The sequence below is a fragment of the Pseudophryne corroboree genome, chromosome 1, assembly GCF_028390025.1.
Source record: "Pseudophryne corroboree isolate aPseCor3 chromosome 1, aPseCor3.hap2, whole genome shotgun sequence".
NCBI lineage: Eukaryota > Metazoa > Chordata > Amphibia > Anura > Myobatrachidae > Pseudophryne > Pseudophryne corroboree.
Window position 1 is genome coordinate 417664875 of NC_086444.1, and position 20525 is coordinate 417685399.

The following is a 20525-nucleotide window of genomic DNA, read 5'->3' on the forward strand; positions in this document are numbered from 1 at the left end:
ACTATATGCTAATGCTAGTGTCAGCCCAGCATATAGTCACAGACGCACAGCTGTACACCGGGGGAAGGGCTGACACTAGCATTAGCATATAGTCACAGGCGCACAGCTGTACACTGGGGGAAGGGCTGACACTAGCATTAGCATATAGTCAAAGGCGCACAGCTGTACACCATGGAAAGGGCTGACACTAGCATTAGCATATAGTCACAGGCGCACAGCTGTACACGGGGGGGAAGGGCTGATACTAGCTTTAGCATATAGTCACAGACGCACAGCTGTACACCAGGGGAAGGGCTGATACTAGCATTAGCATATAGTCACAGACACACACTTGTACACCGGGGGAAGGGCTGATACTAGCATTAGCATATAGTCACAGAAACACCGCTGTACACCAGGGGAAGGGCTGACACGAACATTAGCATATAGTCACAGGCGCACAGCTGTACACCAGGGGAAGGGCTGATACTAGCATTAGCATATAGTCCTAGAAACACAGTTGTACAGCGCCTGGGACTATATGCTAATGCAAGTGTCAGTACTTCCCCCGGCGTACAACTGTGTTTCTAGGACTATATGCTAATGCTAGTATCAGCCCTTCCCCTGGTGTACAGCTGTGCGCCTGTGACTATATGCTAATGCTAGTGTCTGCCCTTCCCCCGGTGTACAGCTGTGCGCCTGTGACTATATGCTAATACTAGTGTCAGCCCTTCCTCCAGTGTACAGCTGTGCGTCTGTGACTATATGCTAATGCTAGTGTCAGCCCTTCCCCCAGTGTACAGCTGTGCGCCTGTGACTATATGCTAATGCTAGTGTCAGCCCTTCCCCCAGTGTACAGCTGTGCGCCTGTGACTATATGCTAATGCTAGTGTCAGCCCTTCCCCCGGTGTACAGCTGTGCGTCTGTGACTATATGCTAATGCTAGTGTCAGCCCTTCCCCCAGTGTACAGCTGTGCGACTGTGACTATATACTACTGCTAGTGTCAGCCCTTCCCCCGGTGTACAGCTGTGCGCCTTTGACTATATGCTAATGCTAGTGTCAGCCCTTCCCCCAGTGTACAGCTGTGTTTCTAGGACTATATGCTAATGCTAGTATCAGCCCTTCCCCTGGTGTACAGCTGTGTGCCTGTGACTATATGCTAATGCTAGTATCAGCCCATCCCCTGGTGTACAGCTGTGCGCCTGTGACTATATGCTAATGCTAGTATCAGCCCTTCCCCCGGTGTACAGCTGTGCGCCTGTGACTATATGCTAATACTAGTGTCAGCCCTTCCTCCAGTGTACAGCTGTGCGTCTGTGAGTATATGCTAATGCTAGTGTCAGCCCTTCCCCCAGTGTACAGCTGTGCGCCTGTGACTATATGCTAATGCTAGTGTCAGCCCTTCCCCCGGTGTACAGCTTTGCGCCTGTGACTATATGCTAATACTAGTGTCAGCCCTTCCTCCAGTGTACAGCTGTGCGTCTGTGACTATATGCTAATGCTAGTGTCAGCCCTTCCCCCAGTGTACAGCTGTGCGCCTGTGACTATATGCTAATGCTAGTGTCAGCCCTTCCCCCGGTGTACAGCTGTGCGTCTGTGACTATATGCTAATGCTAGTGTCAGCCCTTCCCCCAGTGTACAGCTGTGCGACTGTGACTATATACTACTGCTAGTGTCAGCCCTTCCCCCGGTGTACAGCTGTGCGCCTTTGACTATATGCTAATGCTAGTGTCAGCCCTTCCCCCAGTGTACAGCTGTGTTTCTAGGACTATATGCTAATGCTAGTATCAGCCCTTCCCCTGGTGTACAGCTGTGCGCCTGTGACTATATGCTAATGCTAGTATCAGCCCTTCCCCTGGTGTACAGCTGTGCGCCTGTGACTATATGCTAATGCTAGTATCAGCCCTTCCCCCGGTGTACAGCTGTGCGCCTGTGACTATATGCTAATACTAGTGTCAGCCCTTCCTCCAGTGTACAGCTGTGCGTCTGTGACTATATGCTAATGCTAGTGTCAGCCCTTCCCCCAGTGTACAGCTGTGCGCCTGTGACTATATGCTAATGCTAGTGTCAGCCCTTCCCCCGGTGTACAGCTTTGCGCCTGTGACTATATGCTAATACTAGTGTCAGCCCTTCCTCCAGTGTACAGCTGTGCGTCTGTGACTATATGCTAATGCTATTGTCAGCCCTTCCCCCGATGTACAGCTGTGCGTCTGTGACTATATGCTAATGCTAGTGTCAGCCCTTCCCCCAGTGTACAGCTGTGCGACTGTGACTATATACTACTGCTAGTGTCAGCCCTTCCCCCGGTGTACAGCTGTGCGCCTTTGACTATATGCTAATGCTAGTGTCAGCCCTTCCCCCAGTGTACAGCTGTGCGCCTGTGACTATATGCTAATGCTAGTGTCAGCCCTTCCCCCGGTGTACAGCTGTGCGCCTTTGACTATATGCTAATGCTAGTGTCAGCCCTTCCCCCAGTGTACAGCTGTGCGCCTGTGACTATATGCTAATGCTAGTGTCAGCCCTTCCCCCGGTGTACAGCTGTGCGCCTGTGACTATATGCTAATACTAGTGTCAGCCCTTCCCCCGGTGTACAGCTGTGCGTCTGTGACTATATGCTAATACTAGTGTCAGCCCTTCCTCCAGTGTACAGCTGTGCGTCTGTGACTATATGCTAATGCTAGTGTCAGCCCTTTCCATGGTGTACAGCTGTGCGCCTTTGACTATATGCTAATGCTAGTGTCAGCCCTTCCCCCCGATGTACAGCTGTGCGTCTGTGACTATATGCTAATGCTAGTGTCAGCCCTTCCCCCAGTGTACAGCTGTGCGTCTGTGACTATATGCTAATGCTAGTGTCAGCCCTTCCCCCAGTGTACAGCTGTGCGTCTGTGACTATATGCTAATGCTAGTGTCAGCCCTTCCCCCGATGTACTGGATTGAACACACAATAGAAACAGGCACCAGCCCCATTGGTAGGTGCAGATTCTCTACCCGAGTATGGCCTCCAATGTGAACATTTACGTGTCTGTGTATGCAACACCCCAGACAGACGTACACAAAATGGAGATTCTCAATGCATCTAAATATCCACCTCCCATTAAATGCCCAACACATTTCTGATGTGTGTCTCAATCACAACTGTGCCTATGTGCGTACACACAGTATAACGCATGTACAATAAGAGTTTTAAGGGTCTTCGCTCAGTAGCAGAAAATCGCTCAACTTCATAAACATAAGCATTGCATTGACTCAGGCCCAGTCTTACTTACAGATTTTGGAGCCACATAAGATCCAACGATTGCTCCTGTTCCACTGCTCAAATCAAAGAGATCGCCAAGTCCACCGGAGAGAGAAGGGCCCAAAGTAGATGGACCCACTGGAGGAGCCATAAATCCAGTAGGGAGCTGGAGGAGACAGGCAGAAGAGGTGTATACATTACAGGTGATCTGTAAGCAATACTGAGGGAAAGTGGGAATGAGACAGGTAAAATTTACAAGTAGCATCTTCTGAAACTATAGTGATCATTTATTGGAAACCAGAGGACACATGAAAGATAATCCAATCTACTATTTATACAGTAGATGTACTGTATAACAAGGAAGTGGAAAAGCAGGTAAAGTGTGAAATACAACAGATAAAGACAAGTTGAATTCTAATACATGGTAAGAGATAATAAACGAACAGAGCTCTATTTCTTTGCCTTAACTCAAGAGGGTTACATTAAGAATAAATAAAAAGGTACTTACAGTAAGATTTGGACCTGTATCGCCACCCAGCTGTAAAGATAAGAAAAGAATGGATTACTCAAACCCCAAAAATGTCCCTAGAATGATGGGTGATGACTGTGAATGTTGTTATTCTGTTGAGTGGGTGATAGCTTTGATGAAACCCTGTAAGCTTGCTTTTGGGGTTAACGAAACCCCAAATATCGATGCAGTATAGATGTAAAGGTCTCCCTAGCATACCCCTTCTGTGTCTTCCACAATCTTTGGAGTTGAAGTAGACGGGAGGGGAGGCACAGCACAGGCAGCCAGAAAGAGGCAGGGAACACACACAAAAGCCGGAGAACAGCAGGTGAGAGCAGCATAGGAAAGAACATTGACAGAAAAAGAAAAAGATGAAATAAGGGATCAGCCCAGATACTGTATGGAAAAGAAATTTATCATTATACATCCTTGCCCTCCTCTCAACCCCCTCCCCCCACCCCGCTGACACCATGAGGGATTTATAGAGTAAATTCCCATTTAAAAAAAAAATAAGATTTTACTTACCGATAAATCTATTTCTCGTAGTCCGTAGTGGATGCTGGGGACTCCATCAGGACCATGGGGATTAGCGGCTCCGCAGGAGACAGGGCACAAAAATAAAGCTTTAGGATCAGGTGGTGTGCACTGGCTCCTCCCCCCATGACCCTCCTCCAAGCCTCAGTAAGGATACTGTGCCCGGACGAGCGTACACAATAAGGAAGGATTTTGAATCCCGGGTAAGACTCATACCAGCCACACCAATCACACCGTACAACTTGTGATCTGAACCCAGTTAACAGTATGACAAACGTAGGAGCCTCTGAACAGACGGCTCACAACCATAACAACCCGATTTTTTTGTAACAATAACTATGTACAAGTATTGCAGACAATCCGCACTTGGGATGGGCGCCCAGCATCCACTACGGACTACGAGAAATAGATTTATCGGTAAGTAAAATCTTATTTTCTCTGACGTCCTAGTGGATGCTGGGGACTCCGTCAGGACCATGGGGATTATACCAAAGCTCCCAAACGGGCGGGAGAGTGCGGATGACTCTGCAGCACCGAATGAGAGAACTCCAGGTCCTCTTTAGCCAGGGTATCAAATTTGTAGAATTTTACAAACGTGTTCTCCCCCGACCACGTAGCTGCTCGGCAGAGTTGTAATGCCGAGACCCCTCGGGCAGCCGCCCAGGATGAGCCCACCTTCCTTGTGGAATGGGCCTTGACAGATTTAGGCTGTGGCAGGCCTGCCACAGAATGTGCAAGTTGAATTGTGCTACAAATCCAACGAGCAATCGTCTGCTTAGAAGCAGGAGCACCCAGCTTGTTGGGTGCATACAGTATAAACAGCGAGTCAGATTTTCTGACTCCAGCCGTCCTTGAAATATATATTTTCAATGCCCTGACAACGTCCAGCAACTTGGAATCCTCCAAATCGCTAGTAGCCGCAGGCACCACAATAGGCTGGTTCAGGTGAAACGCTGACACCACCTTAGGCAGAAAATGAGGACGCGTCCGCAGTTCTGCCCTGTCCGAATGGAAAATCAGATATGGGCTTTTATACGATAAAGCCGCCAATTCTGACACTCTCCTGGCTGAAGCCAGGGCCAGTAGCATGGTTACTTTCCATGTAAGATATTTCAAATCCACCGATTTGAGTGGCTCAAACCAATGGGATTTGAGAAAATCCAAAACTACATTAAGGTCCCACGGAGCCACTGGGGGCACAACCGGGGGCTGTATATGTAGTACTCCTTTTACAAAAGTCTGGACTTCAGGAACTGAAGCCAATTCTTTCTGGAAGAAAATCGACAGGGCCGAAATTTGAACCTTAATGGACCCCAATTTGAGGCCCATAGACAATCCTGTTTGCAGGAAATGTAGGAATCGACCCAATTGAAATTCCTCCGTGGGGGCCTTCCTGGCCTCACACCACGCAACATATTTTCTCCAAATGCGGTGATAATGTTGTGCAGTCACCTCCTTCCTGGCTTTTACCAGTGTAGGAATGACCTCTTCCGGAATGCCTTTTTCCCTTAGAATTCGGCGTTCAACCGCCATGCCGTCAAACGCAGCCGCGGTAAGTCTTGGAATAGACACGGTCCCTGCTGAAGCAGGTCCCGTCTTAGAGGTAGAGGCCACGGATCTTCCGTGAGCATCTCCTGAAGTTCCGGGTACCAAGTTCTTCTTGGCCAATCCGGAGCCACGAGTATCGTTCTTACTCCCCTTTGCCGTATAATTCTCAGTACTTTTGGTATGAGAGGCAGAGGAGGAAACACATACACTGACTGGAACACCCACTGTGTTACCAGAGCGTCCACAGCTATTGCCTGAGGGTCTCTTGACCTGGCGCAATACCTGTCCAGTTTTTTGTTGAGGCGAGACGCCATCATGTCCACCTTTGGTTTTTCCCAACGGTTCACAATCATGTGGAAGACTTCTGGATGAAGTCCCCACTCTCCCGGGTGTAGATCGTGTCTGCTGAGGAAGTCTGCTTCCCAGTTGTCCACTCCCGGAATGAACACTGCTGACAGTGCTATCACATGATCTTCCGCCCAGCAAAGAATCCTTGCAGCTTCTGCCATTGCTCTCCTGCTTCTTGTGCCGCCCTGTCTGTTTACGTGGGCGACTGCCGTGATGTTGTCCGACTGGATCAACACCGGCTGACCCTGAAGCAGGGGTTTTGCCAGGCTTAGAGCATTGTAAATCGCTCTTAGCTCCAGTATATTTATGTGAAGAGACATCTCCAGGCTTGACCATACTCCCTGGAAGTTTCTTCCCTGTGTGACCGCTCCCCAGCCTCTCAGACTGGCATCCGTGGTCACCAGGACCCAGTCCTGTATGCCGAATCTGCGGCCCTCTAACAGATGAGCACTCTGCAACCACCACAGAAGAGACACCCTTGTCCGTGGCGATAAGGTTATCCGCTGATGCATCTGCAGATGCGATCCGGACCATTTGTCCAGCAGATCCCACTGAAAAGTTCGTGCGTGGAATCTGCCGAATGGAATCGCTTCGTAAGAAGCCACCATCTTTCCCAGGACTCTTGTGCATTGATGCACAGACACTTTCCCTGGTTTTAGGAGGTTCCTGACAAGTTCGGATAGCTCCCTGGCTTTCTCCTCCGGAAGAAACACCTTTTTCTGAACCGTGTCCAGAATCATTCCCAGGAACAGCAGACGTGTCGTCGGGGTCAATTGAGATTTTGGAAAATTCAGAATCCACCCGTGCTGTTGCAGCACTACTTGGGTTAGTGCTACTACGTCCCCCAGCTGTTCCCTGGACCTTGCCCTTATCAGGAGATCGTCCAAGTAAGGGATAATTAATACGCCTTTTCTTCGCAGAAGAAACATCATTTCGGCCATTACCTTGGTAAAGACCCGAGGTGCCGTGGACAATCCAAACGGCAGCGTCTGAAACTGATAATGACAGTTTTGCACCACGAACCTGAGGTACCCTTGATGTGAAGGGCAAATTGGGACATGCAGGTAAGAATCCTTGATGTCCAGGGACACCATAAAGTCCCCTTCTTCCAGATTCGCTATCACTGCTCTGAGTGACTCCATCTTGAACTTGAATTTTTGTATGTACAGGTTCAAAGATTTCAGATTTAGAATAGGTCTTACCGAGCCGTCCGGCTTCGGTACCACAAATAGTGTGGAATAATACCCCTTTCCCTGTTGTAGGAGGGGTACCTTGACGATCACCTGCTGAGAATACAGCTTGTGAATGGCTTCCAATACCGTCGCCCTGTCTGAGGGAGACGTTGGCAGAGCAGACTTTAGGAACCGGCGAGGGGGAGACTTCTCGAATTCCAACCTGTAACCCTGAGATACTATCTGCAGGATCCAGGGGTCCACCTGTGAGTGAGCCCACTGTGCGCTGAAATTCTTGAGTCGACCCCCCACCGCCCCTGAGTCCGCTTGTAAAGCCCCAACGTCATGCTGAGGGCTTTGCAGAAGCCGGGGGGGGCTTCTGCTCCTGGGAAGAAGCTGCTTGGTGCACTCTCTTACCCTTTCCTTTGCCTCGGGGCAAATATGACTGTCCTTTCGCCCGCTTGTTCCTATAGGAACGAAAGGACTGCGGCTGAAAAGACGGTGTCTTTTTCTGTTGGGAGTGGACCTGAGGTAAAAAGGTGGATTTCCCGGCTGTTGCCGTGGCCACCAAATCCGATAGACCGACCCCAAATAATTCCTCCCCCTTATACGGCAATACTTCCATATGCCGTTTGGAATCCGCATCACCTGACCATTGTCGCGTCCATAAACTTCTTCTGGCAGATATGGACATCGCACTTACTCTCGATGCCAGAGTGCAAATATCCCTCTGAGCATCTCGCATATAAAGAAAAGCATCCTTTAATTGCTCTAAAGTCAATAAAATACTGTCCCTATCTAGGGTATCAATATTTTCAGTCAGGGAATCCGACCAAACCACCCCAGCACTGCACATCCATGCAGAGGCGATGGCTGGTCGCAGTATAACACCAGTATGAGTGTATATACTTTTCAGGGTAGTTTCCAGCCTCCCATCCGCTGGATCCTTGAGGGCGGCCGTTTCAGGAGACGGTAACGCCACTTGTTTTGATAAGCGTGTGAGTGCCTTATCCACCCTAGGGGGTGTTTCCCAGCGCGCCCTAACCTCTGGCGGGAAAGGATATAATGCCAATAACTTCTTTGAAATTAGCAGTTTTCTATCGGGGTTAACCCACGCTTCATCACACACTTCATTCAATTCGTCTGATTCAGGAAAAACTACAGGTAGTTTTTTCAGACCCCACATAATACCCCTTTTTGTGGTACATGCAGTATCAGAGATATGCAAAGCCTCCTTCATTGCCGTGATCATATAACGTGTGGCCCTACTGGAAAATACGTTTGTTTCTTCACCGTCGACACTAGATTCGGTGTCCGTGTCTGTGTCGACCGACTGAGGTAAAGGGCGTTTTACAGCCCCTGACGGTGTCTGAGACGCCTGTACAGGTACTAACTGGTTTGCCGGCCGTCTCATGTCGTCAACTGATTTTTGTAATGTGCTGACATTATCACGTAATTCCATAAACAAAGCCATCCATTCCGGTGTCGACTCCCTAGGGGGTGACATCACCATTACCGGCAATTGCTCCGCCTCCACACCAACATCGTCCTCATACATGTCGACACACACGTACCGACACACAGCAGACACACAGGGAATGCTCTTATCGAAGACAGGACCCCAACTAGCCCTTTGGGGAGACAGAGGGAGAGTTTGCCAGCACACACCCAAGCGCTATAAATATATAGGAACAACCCTATAGAAGTGTTGTCTCCCTTATAGCAGCTTAATATATATCAAAAAAACACCAAAAAAGTGCCCCCCCCCTCTCTGTTTTACCCTGTTTCTGTAGTGCAGTGCAGGGGAGAGTCCTGGGAGCCTTCCTCGCAGCGGAGCTGAGCAGGAAAATGGCGCTGTGTGCTGAGGAAATAGGCCCCGCCCCCTATTTCGGCAGGCTCTTCTCCGGAGTTTGTGAGACCTGGCAGGGGTTAAATACATCCATATAGCCCCAGGGGCTATATGTGATGTATTTTTTAGCCAGAACAAGGTATTCTCATTGCTGCCCAGGGCGCCCCCTGCAGCGCCCTGCACCCTCCGTGACCGCTGGTGTGAAGTGTGTGACAACAATGGCGCACAGCTGCAGTGCTGTGCGCTACCTCATGAAGACTGAAAAGTCTTCTGCCGCCGGTTTCTGGACCTCTTCGCTTTTCGGCATCTGTAAGGGGGTCGGCGGCGCGGCTCCGGGACCGGACTCCATGGCTGGGCCTGTGTTCGATCCCTCTGGAGCTAATGGTGTCCAGTAGCCTAAGAAGCCAATCCATCCTGCACGCAGGTGAGTTCACTTCTTCTCCCCTAAGTCCCTCGTTGCAGTGAGCCTGTTGCCAGCAGGACTCACTGTAAAATAAAAAACCTAAAAACTTTTTCTAAGCAGCTCTTTAGGAGAGCCACCTAGATTGCACCCTGCTCGGACGGGCACAAAAACCTAACTGAGGCTTGGAGGAGGGTCATGGGGGGAGGAGCCAGTGCACACCACCTGATCCTAAAGCTTTATTTTTGTGCCCTGTCTCCTGCGGAGCCGCTAATCCCCATGGTCCTGACGGAGTCCCCAGCATCCACTAGGACGTCAGAGAAATAATGTATTGAATGAGGGGTTCCACTTTTATATACACACCAGGGTATCCAGTCCACCACTCAGAAGATCCACTCCACCAAGGGGCACAGAGCTTGTAGTTTGGGGTGGTCCGCTGATGGGTGGTGCCAGGTCTAGGTTTAGGAGATCACCCAGCAGATCTCCCTGTGATGGGATGACGGAAGCATGTGTTTCAGCCTGAGGTTGACTTTGGGGTGCAGCCTCCGGACTCTCTGTGCTCTCACCACTGTGTACAAAGGAAAGCAGAAGGAATCACAATAGTATATGTCATTTCTTACCTTCAATACTATATGCTTTTACTTTAGGTATTCTTTCATAAGGGTCTCATATGTAATGCTACTGTATGTAGGAAGCATAGATAACATCAGCCAGATAGAAGGGCAGCAGTTCTGGTTCTCAATTGTGTACAGTTCTCTCTCCGTTAAGCACGGTGTTTCATTACTTTTTTTACCTAAAAAGAGTAAATAAAAATACTAAAGAAGTACAAAAAGTCCCTCTGCAGTGAGCGCTGTCCCTGGCTGCCGATCTACTCTGTAGCCATGGTAGGCCAGAGAGGGACAAAACTTTCAATCCTTATTGTTCATAAGTATGTAACTTTTTATTTTTATTTCATGTAAATACAATTATTTAAAACAATTATGTTGTTATGTTACTTCACACATTCTCTACGGGTAGACTTGCTTAGCACACAGTCACTGCGGAGGGACTTTTTGAACTTCCGTTATATACAGCCAGAGTTTCCTACAAGCTATGTGCCCCTATTTGTATTGTGATGCATACATCTCTATCCTGTCTTATGCAAAAGTTCTTTACAATGGGGTTTAATGTGGAAAATGATAAAAAACACACTACATAAGATAAAGTACAGCAAAAATATTCTGCAACCATAGAAACTATAGGATAATAGGTCTACTATTTTTTACAGATAAACTCCAAGAAGAGGCCACGTGTTACTCATTGCTTAATTCAATTATTTTCACAGAATGGAAAAAAATAAAAATAAAAAGTGTTTGTTTTTTGACTAAATTCTTTTGATAGCTACCACAAGACATGTAGCACCTACACAGGGTATAAGTCACAACACCAACAGAATACACAAATTGCATCCCACCAGGCTTACACCATCTATAAATCTTAGTCAAGTAACCAAACAAATCTTTCAGTGCATACACGTCACAGTGCCAGAAGCTCAATGTAGCTTGGAAGAGAATCAAACCTCAAAAAGTCAGCAATCATTCAATAAATACTCACGAGCCTGTTCGTGGTGGTAACCTCTTGGGCACAACGCCACGACTACCCTCCACAAAAGCATTTGGAGGCTTGTGATAGACTGAGGCTAGTGTGCCAATGTAACATATAAGTTCCTCCAATAATGTTGGCTCGATGAGATCAGTTTCCTCTGAGATAAGAGGTTTTTCAGCCAGGACCACTTCTTTAGCAGCAACTGGATCTGTGGAGAGTAGTCTCCAGTATATATATCCACGATCTCTCAGATCTGGGTTGTCCGAATCCTGAGACGAGAAGATCATGAATTAGAGTAAAGATACACTGCCATCAAGAAATGATTAAATAAAAAGGTTTCTTAATTTCTAATAACACTGCCACATTCTCTCTCTCATTGTTTTTATAGTGCATGGAGCAAACAACAGTTAAAATATTGAGCAAGGAAATTACAGCTAAAAAATTAAACATCTATTGTGGAATGAATGTACTACCTGATTAAATAGCTTTATGGCAGCTCACTGCAACAATATGTGACTCGTAGAAAATGGTTTACCCAATAGATGTCGTAGTTACACCCACCTGTGTGGCCAAACTTAGCACTTGTTGTACCAGTTCCTGTGTCTCTGTAGGTTTCTTTAAGAACAACTTGACGATGGCAGTTAGGAGCTGCAGTTGAACCTAGTAAGGAGAGGACCCATGTCATATTTTACAGTGATAACTCATCATACAACCGACACCACTCATGTCAACAAATCACCAAAACCCAAGAGCCCCATATAAAATACTATCAAAACAGCTTACGTGCGATCATCTGTAAGTTATCCCTGATAAATCAACCTACTTTCAGTCTGTAATGGAATCACCATTCAAGAGACGTTACTATGTGCGTGTACACAAAATTGATGAATTCAGTTTCTAAAATAAACTCTAGATTTTCACAATTTTATTGTAAGATGTGAAAGTATGCTATTTGTGTAACCTGGGCACATTTTTCATCAAGTAATGGAATCACCATGCTGTGGTAATGAAATCACCAAGCCGGTAATGAGCATGGTAAACTTTTAATATAAAACTGAATTTTGAGATAATATCTCAAAATCGGAATAAAATAATCAAACTTTTTATTTTTACTTTTTCTGGTAATGGATCACCTTTACTGTTGTGTGCTTTAATTTCAACATATCATGGAGAGAGAAGTATGTATGACTGTTAAATTACCTTATTTCTATTACATTAACCCGGATATTGATATAGTATGTGATAATTTAATCGAACACATATTTTCATTGCTTTAGATCAGTGGTTCCCAAACTCGGTCCTCAAGGACCCCCAACAGTTCATGTTTTCCAGGTCTCCTCAGCCACAAGTGAAATAATTAGCTTAACCTGTGGATGTTTTAAAATGTGTCCATGAGTAATGAATACACCTGTGCAATTGCTGGGTGACCTGGAAAACATGAACTGTTAGTGGTCCTTGAGGCGAGAATTTGGGAACCACTGCTTTATATGCAAATTAATGAAAGCCTGCCCATAATATTGTTTTTATTCAGTGAACACTGTTTAAAGAGCTCTAATATGATCATAAATCAAAATAATTTTCCTGTTTAGCAAAACAGACCACTTCAACTGATTAATCATCTTATACGTGTGTTCACTTTTAAGTTTAGGGGTATATTCTATTGAAGTCGAAAGTTTTCGACTTTTTCAGGTCAGAAGGGGTTCCTACCTATTCAATCCCCGTTTTTTTTATCCGACAAGTTGGGGAATTCGACTTGTCGGAAAGCACGTGGATCGGCGGAATAGCTGCCGAGCCGCGTGCTTCTGTCGGAAACGAGGCCAAATCCAACAATCTCAATCCAACATTAAAAAAAGTCGGATGGAGATGAGGGTGTTGAGAGCAGCGGGGAGATGAGGGAGAGCAGTGGCTACAGCAGCAAAGCCGGAGGATGGGGCACCACCGCTGCTCACGGCAGCGTCCTCCCGGCTCCAGCAAGCGAGGTCCCGCTTGCTGGAGCCGGGTGGACGCTGCTGTGAGGTCTGACTCAGTGACACTTGTGGAAGACAGACGTTTGTTTAAATGTATGCAGTGCAGCGTAGCTGGAGGATGGGGCACCACTGCCGCTCACGGCAGTGTCCTCCTGGCTCCAGCAAGCGAGGTGTCGTTTGCTGGAGCCGGGTGGACGCTGCCGTGAGGTCTGACGGCGGTGCCCCATCCTCCGGCTACGCTGCTGTAGCGCTGCTCTTCCCCGTCTCCCCCTCTCATCACCTTCATCTCAATCCGACTTTTTTTAAAGTCGGATTGAGATGGTCATTGAATAGGTCCGGTCGGATCCATTCCAACAAATTCATGAGCCCTTAGGCTCTATGTCCATATTTTGATGGCATGGACAAGATAAAAGTAAAATGTATTTAAAAATAGAAAGAAAAAAAAAAGTCTAAATGCAAAATGATACGTAATAATGCAAATGGCTTTAAGAAGAGGAAACAGATTAAAAACCTATGTATTGTACTAAAAATAGGATTTTGGTTACCTACCGGTAAATCCTTTTCTCGTAGTCCGTAGAGGATGCTGCGGTCCACATTAGTACCATGGGGTATAGACGGGTCCACCAGGAGCCATTGGCACTTTAAGAGTTTGAGAGAGTGGGTTGGCTCCTCCCTCTATGCCCCTCCCACCAGACTCAATCTAGAAACTGTGCCCGAGGAGGCGACATACTTCGAGAGAAGGATTATACACAGATAGTGGTGAGATTCATACCAGCTCACACATACAAGGCACGTCAAGTTAACTAGCTTGAACTACTCAGCAACAACTGAAACATTACTTACCAAGTAACAATGCAGTACTCAACTAAAACGAAGTTGTACTGAACCAAATAACATTTGCAGAAGAACGAAGCGCTGGGCGAGCGCCCAGCATCCTCTACGGACTACGAGAAAAGGATTTACCGGTAGGTAACCAAAATCCTATTTTCTCTTACGTCCTAGAGGATGCTGGGGTCCACATTAGTACCATGGGGATGTACCAAAGCTCCCAGAACGGGAGGGAGAACGCCGAGGCTCCTGCAGAACTGATTGACTGAACTTCAGATCATCAGAGGCCAAAGTATCAAACTTGTAAAACTTTGCAAACGTGTTCGACCCAGACCAAGTTGAAGCTCAACAAAATTGCACTGCCGAGACACCCCTGGCAGCCGCCTGGGAAGACCCCACCTTACGAGTAGAGTGGGCCTTAACAGATTTTGGATACGGCAGCCCTGCCGTAGAATAAGCATGCTGGATAGTGAACTGATCCAGCGAAAAATAGTCTGCTTAGAAGCAGGACACCCAATTTTCTTGGGATCAGAGAGGACAGAGAGTCCGACTTTCTGTGACGAGAAGTTCTCTTCACATATATCTTCAGAGCCCTTACGACATCCAAGGACTTTGATGTAATTGAGGAGTCAGTAGCCACTGGCCCCACAATAGTTTGGTTGATATGAAATGCCTCGTTGATATGAAATGCCTACACAACCTTCGGAAGAAACTGCTGACGAGTCCGGAGCTCAGCTCTATCTTCATGGAAGATCAAGTAAGGGCTTTTACAGTATAAAGCCCCCAGCTCGGACACACGTCTAGCAGAAGCCAAGGCCAACAAAATGACTGCCTTCCATGTAAGAAATTTGACCTCTACCTCCTGTAGAGGTTCAAACCAATCCAACTGGAGGAACTGCAACACCACGTTATGGTCCCAAGGCGCCGTAGGCGGTACAAAGGGAGGTTGGATATGCAGAACCTCCTTCAAAAAGGTCTGAATCTCAGGGAGGGCAGCCAATTGTTTCTGAAAGAAAATGGATAGGGCTGAAATCTGGACCTTCACAGAACGCAAACTCAGGCCCATATCCACTCCTGCTTGCAGGAAGAGGAGGAAACGTCCCAGTTGAACCTCCACCGTAGGAAACTTCTTGGACTCACACCAAGATACATATTTCTCCAAATACGATGGTAATGTTTAGACGTTACCCCTTTCCTAGCCTGTATGAGGGTAGGAATAACCTTCTGCGGAATGCCCTTCCGAGCAAGAATCAGGCGCTCAACTTCCATGCTGCCAAAAGTAGCCGCGGTAAGTCTTGATAGGTGAACGGCCCCTGCTGCAGCAGGTCCTCACTGAAGAGGAAGAGGCCTCGGCTCTTCTTGCAGTAGATTCAGAAGGTCCGCGTACCAAGCCCTTCTTGGCCAGTCTGGGGCAATGAGGATCGCTTGAACCCTTGTTCTCCTTATGAGCTTTAGGATTCTTGGGATGAGTGGGAGTGGTGGAAACACGTACACTGACTGGAACACCCACGGAGACACCAGGGCGTCCACTGCCACTGCCTATGGGTCCCTCGACCAGGAACAATAACGTTGAAGCTACTTGTTGAGACGAGAGGCCATCATGTATATTTGGGGTAAACCCCAAAGATCTGTTATTATTTCCTTGAACACCTCCGGATGGAGTCCCCACTCTCCTGGATGGAGGTCGTGTCTGCTGAGGAAGTCTGCTTCCCAGTTGTCTACTTCCGGGATGAAGATGGCTGACAGCGCTAACGCGTGCTTTTCTGTCCAGAGGAGTATTCTTGTCACCTCCGACATTGCCGTTCTGCTCTTCGTTCCGCCTTGTCGGTTTATGTAAGCCACTGTTACGTTGTCCGACTGCACTTGAATGGCCCGATTTCTCAGAAGAGGGGCCGCCTGAAGACCGTTGTAGACAGCTCTTAGTTCCAGGATGTTGATGAGCAGGCCGGCTTCCAGGCTTGACCACCGTCCTTGTAAGGTTACTCCTTGAGTGACTGCTCCCCAGCCCCGAAAGCTCGCATCTTTGGTTAGAAGGACCCAGCCCTGAATCCCGAACCTGCGTTCCTCCAGAAGGTGAGGCAATTGGAGCCACCAGAGGAGTGAAATCCTGGCCTTTGGCGACAGACAAATTCTCTAGTGCATGTGGAGGTGAGATCCCGACCACTTGTCCAGGAGATCCAGTTGGAAGGTCCGAGCGTGGAACCTCCCGTACCGGAGAGCCTCATTTTTCCTAATAGGCGAAAGCATTGATGAACAGACACCCGAGGTGGCTTCAGGACATCCCGGACCATGGCTTGTATCACCAACGCCTTTTCCTGCGGAAGAAACAACCTCTGCACTTCCGTATCCAGGATCATTTCCAGAAATGACAACCTCTGGGTTGGTTCCAAATGTGACTTTGGAAGGTTCAGAATCCAACCGTGACTCTGGAGAAGTCGCGTTGTGAGGACAATGGACTGCCGCAGCCTCTCCTTGGACGATGCCTTTATCAGCAGGTCATCCAGATATGGAATGATGTTCACACCCTGCTTGCGGAGGAGAATCATAATTTCCGCCATCACCTTGGTAAACACCCTCGGCGTTGTGGAGAGGCCGAATGGCAGTGCCTGGAACTGGAAATGACAGTCCAGCAATGGGAAGCGGAGATCAGCCTGATGCGGCAGCCAGATCGGAATGTGGAGGTACGCATACTTGATATCCAGGGATACCAGGAATTCCCCTTCTTCCAGACCTGATATCACCACCCTGAAAAACTCCATCTTGAACTTGAACTCCCTTAGAAAGGGGTTCAATGATTTTAAGTTCAGAATGGGCCTGACCGAACCATCCGGTTTGGCACCGCGAAAAGGTTCGAATAGTAACCATTGTTCAGCATGTGAGGTGGTACTGGCACAATGACCTGTGCCTCTACCAGCTTTTGGACAGCGTCTTGTAGTACAGTGCTGTCCTCCAACAGAGTTGGCAAGCCTGACTTGAAAAAGCGATGAGGAGGGAGACTTTGAAATTCCAGCCTGTATCCCTGAGACACAACATCTACCACCCAGGGATCCAGGCCGGACGATACCCAGACATGCAGGCGTGCAGTCCACCATCATGCGGAGGGCTTTGGCGTACCCGAAGCAGGCTTTTGTTCCTGGGAACCTGCAGCGGCAGGTTTCTTGAACTTAACCCGACCTCCCCTAAAGAAGGTATTGGAAGTTCTGGCCTTTCTAGGCTTGTTAGGCCGAAAGGACTGCGTAGCAGATGAAAAGAAAGATTTCTTCGGAGCAGGTGCTGCTGAGGGAAGAAACTGAGATTTACCCGCTGTAGCGGTGGATATCCATGCATCTAGAGCTTCCCCAAAGAGAGCCTGACCTGTATAGGGTAGGGACTCCAACACTTCTTCTGGATTCCATGTCGGCCGACCACTGGCGCAGCCACAGTCCCCGACGAGCTGAAACAGACATGGAAGATATTCCCACAGCCATGGAACCCAGGCCTTTCATGGATTCTACCATAAAACCTGCAGAATCATGTATGTTGCATAAATACAATGCAACGTCATCCCTATCCATCGTATCCAAATCCTCAAGTAAGGTAGCCGACCACTTTACTATTGCCTTTGCAATCCATGCAGTAGCAATAGTGTGACGTAATATGGCCCCCGAAGCAGTATACATTGATTTAAGCGTGTTATCAATTTTCCTATCAGCCGTCTCCTTTAAGGCGGTAGATCCTGGAACAGGTAAAACCTCCTTTGAGAGTCTGGACACAGAGGCGTCAACAATTGGCGGGTTTTCGCATTTTTTCCTATCCTTCTCAGGGAAAGGAAATGCCACCTGGACCCTTTTAGGGATCTGAAATTTTTTCTCAGGGTTTTCCCATGCTTTTTCAAATATAGCATTCAATTCCTTTGACGCAGAGAAGGTTTGTGAGGCTTTTTTTATTTTCAGTGAAAAAAGCCTCCTCAACCTGCTCAGGTGTGGTATCAATAACATTTAACACATCCCTGATAGCCTCTATCAACAATTGCACCCCCTTTGCAAGAGATGTGGACCGCCGCACACATCCCCATCACCATCTGTAGTGTCAGAATCGGTATCCGTGTAGTCTTGTGTGACATGCACAAGCGCACGTTTGTGGGGGTATATAACGGGGCGTTCTGAGGTACCAGAACCAGGCCATACTGCCATAGAGCTCTGTAATACCTGGGTTGCAGATTCATTACTTGCAACCCTGTCAGAAATCTGAGAAATCCAAGATTTGATAGAGGAAAACCACTCTGGTTCCTTTGCTGGTATCTGTGCTAAAACAGTGCTATCCTGATTACATGGAATGGGATCATCCTGGGAGGATAAATCCTCTGCAGCATATGACAGTGTCCCTGGACATAGGTAAAGGTGACCATCAAACACTCCACACACACACACACACACACACACACACACACACACACACACACACACACACACGTGGGCGCAGGCAGAGTCCCGCCCCCCCCCCCCAAGAATGGCAAGAGAGACACAGAGATCGGAGCCAACCCACACACAGCGCTTTCAGCAAAGGGAGACCCCTTGTCAGCGCAGACTGTGTCCCTTAACAGGAGACACAGTCGGTTTACAGCCTCCCCTCCCCCTTCTACAGCCCCCTGGTACCGTGTACTGACAGTTGGAGCAGCTGTGGAGGGACCTGTTCTTCCAACCCGCACTGTGCAGGCAGGAAAATGGCGCTGGAATGCTGCTGGGTCCACTCTGAGGAGAATCTCTGCCCCCTTAATGGTGCTGTCTTCCCGCTCTTCATAGATTATACTGGCCTGAGGTAAAACTTGCTGGCTGAGATCCGCGGACCCCGACAGACTTGTGGACCAGTGTGGGGGTAAGCGCTGGCTCAGGGCGCCCCTCACAGCGCCGCACCATGTGCCTCTGAACCTTCACAGGAGCGCAGTTAATACTGCTCTCCTTCCCCGTTGCCGCCATCTTCACACCAGCCCCCCGCTTGCTAGGGGGGTCGGTGACTCACTCACCACTTCTTCAGCTCTGCAAGGGGTTGGCGGCATGCTGCTGGGGCAAGCGGTCCCCTGTGGCGGAGAACGATCAGACCCCTCTGGAGCTCAGTGTCCAGCCAGCGGAGACAGTGGCTCAGACCCCGCAGGGCAGACACTGCTCCCCCCCCCCCCCTTAGTCCCTCGCTGCAGGCAGGCTGTTGCCAATAGCCTCCTGTAAAATAAAAAACTCTAAAAATAACTTTTACTAGAAAAGCTCTGTAGAGCTTCCCTAGCTGTGACCGGCTCCTCCGGGCACATTTTCTAAACTGAGTCTGGTGGGAGGGGCATAGAGGGAGGAGCCAGCCCACACTCTCAAACTCTTAAAGTGCCAATGGCTCCTGGTGGACCCGTCTATACCCCATGGTACTAATGTGGACCCCAGCATCCTCTAGGACGTAAGAGAAAAGGTTTTTCTGTGAAGGGAAGGGTTGGAGATATTTTGCTGCCTATATGGCAAAGTGCCAAAATTATACCACAGGTAGCCAGTCCACTTGTCATATAATGAACAATTTTTTGAGGGAAGAACTTTTTAGTTTATACGCTACAAACGACATTGGATTAACACACTTGCGCCAGAAAAACAGAGACACCGATCTAATAATGTGTGGGTCCCTCCTCTGATCGGATTACAGCAACAACACAATGGGGCATGGATTCCACAAGCTCTCTGAAGTACTGTGTAGATACGGTACACCATGCCTCCTGAATAACGTTCAACAATTTGCTAAAATTTGCCAGCGATGGAACCTTGCCATTGAGGACACGTTGAATTGCATCCCAAGTGTTACATTGGATTTAAAAACAGTCAACAAGGGGGCCAACTCATGATGCCAAATTTAGGATGCTCTGGTCACAATCTGGTAGCTACACACCTGTGCAGTGGCGCACTGTCGTGCTGAAAGAGCCCACCCCTGACTGAGTGAAAGCATGACATGAATAGGTGCACATGATCCAGCCTCCGCTGGTAAATGATGTCTGGAGATGTATCATGGGTCCTAAAGCATACCAGGTGAAAACACCCCACAACACAACAAAGCCACCACCACTATTGACTGTCCTTTATTAGTATGCGGACCTCGATTCACTGCTAAATGGTTTACAATCATCTGGCATCCAGTGGCGGTTATCATAAGCTCAGGGGATGGCCCTGGGGGTTGCACACCGGTCGGACATTACAATGTGTGCCCAACAACAAGTTTTTCGTTAGCCACAGTGGTGTTGCTCGCTGGATGTCTTCCCTGATGTTGTGTAGTCACAGTACACCCTGAAAACTGCGCACATGAAAATCCAAAGTTCATTCCGATTTCAGAGACTGAGTGACCCATCTCGCTGGCACCTCCTACCAAGCTTCATTTAAAGTTGCTTAAATCATGATACGCTGCCATCTTTACTGCCCCATTATACGACATCGGATTAAAGACATATCTGCTTATATATAGTATTGGCAGGTACTGGCAATGGAAGCAGCCGTCTCAGTTTTTATGGCACATGAGTGTATTTTAGATATGGTTTTCTTGTTGTACCAAAGCAAAACAAAAAGGGGATTATT

General features: G+C 48.1%; 1 protein-coding gene across 3 annotated transcripts in view; it reads right to left on the bottom strand.

Moving 5' to 3' along the window:
- The window catches only part of AP1B1 (adaptor related protein complex 1 subunit beta 1), an 89952-nt gene that overhangs the window by 41288 nt on the left and 28139 nt on the right, over positions 1-20525 (bottom strand). For all 3 annotated transcript variants that reach the window (XM_063913341.1, XM_063913343.1, XM_063913342.1), the window contains 5 exons: positions 11720-11818; positions 11168-11427; positions 9938-10142; positions 3724-3753; positions 3247-3381 (listed from right to left, as the gene is read on the bottom strand). In XM_063913341.1, the coding sequence (XP_063769411.1) occupies positions 3247-3381; positions 3724-3753; positions 9938-10142; positions 11168-11427; positions 11720-11818 (729 nt within the window). The remainder of the gene's footprint in view (positions 1-3246; positions 3382-3723; positions 3754-9937; positions 10143-11167; positions 11428-11719; positions 11819-20525) is intronic.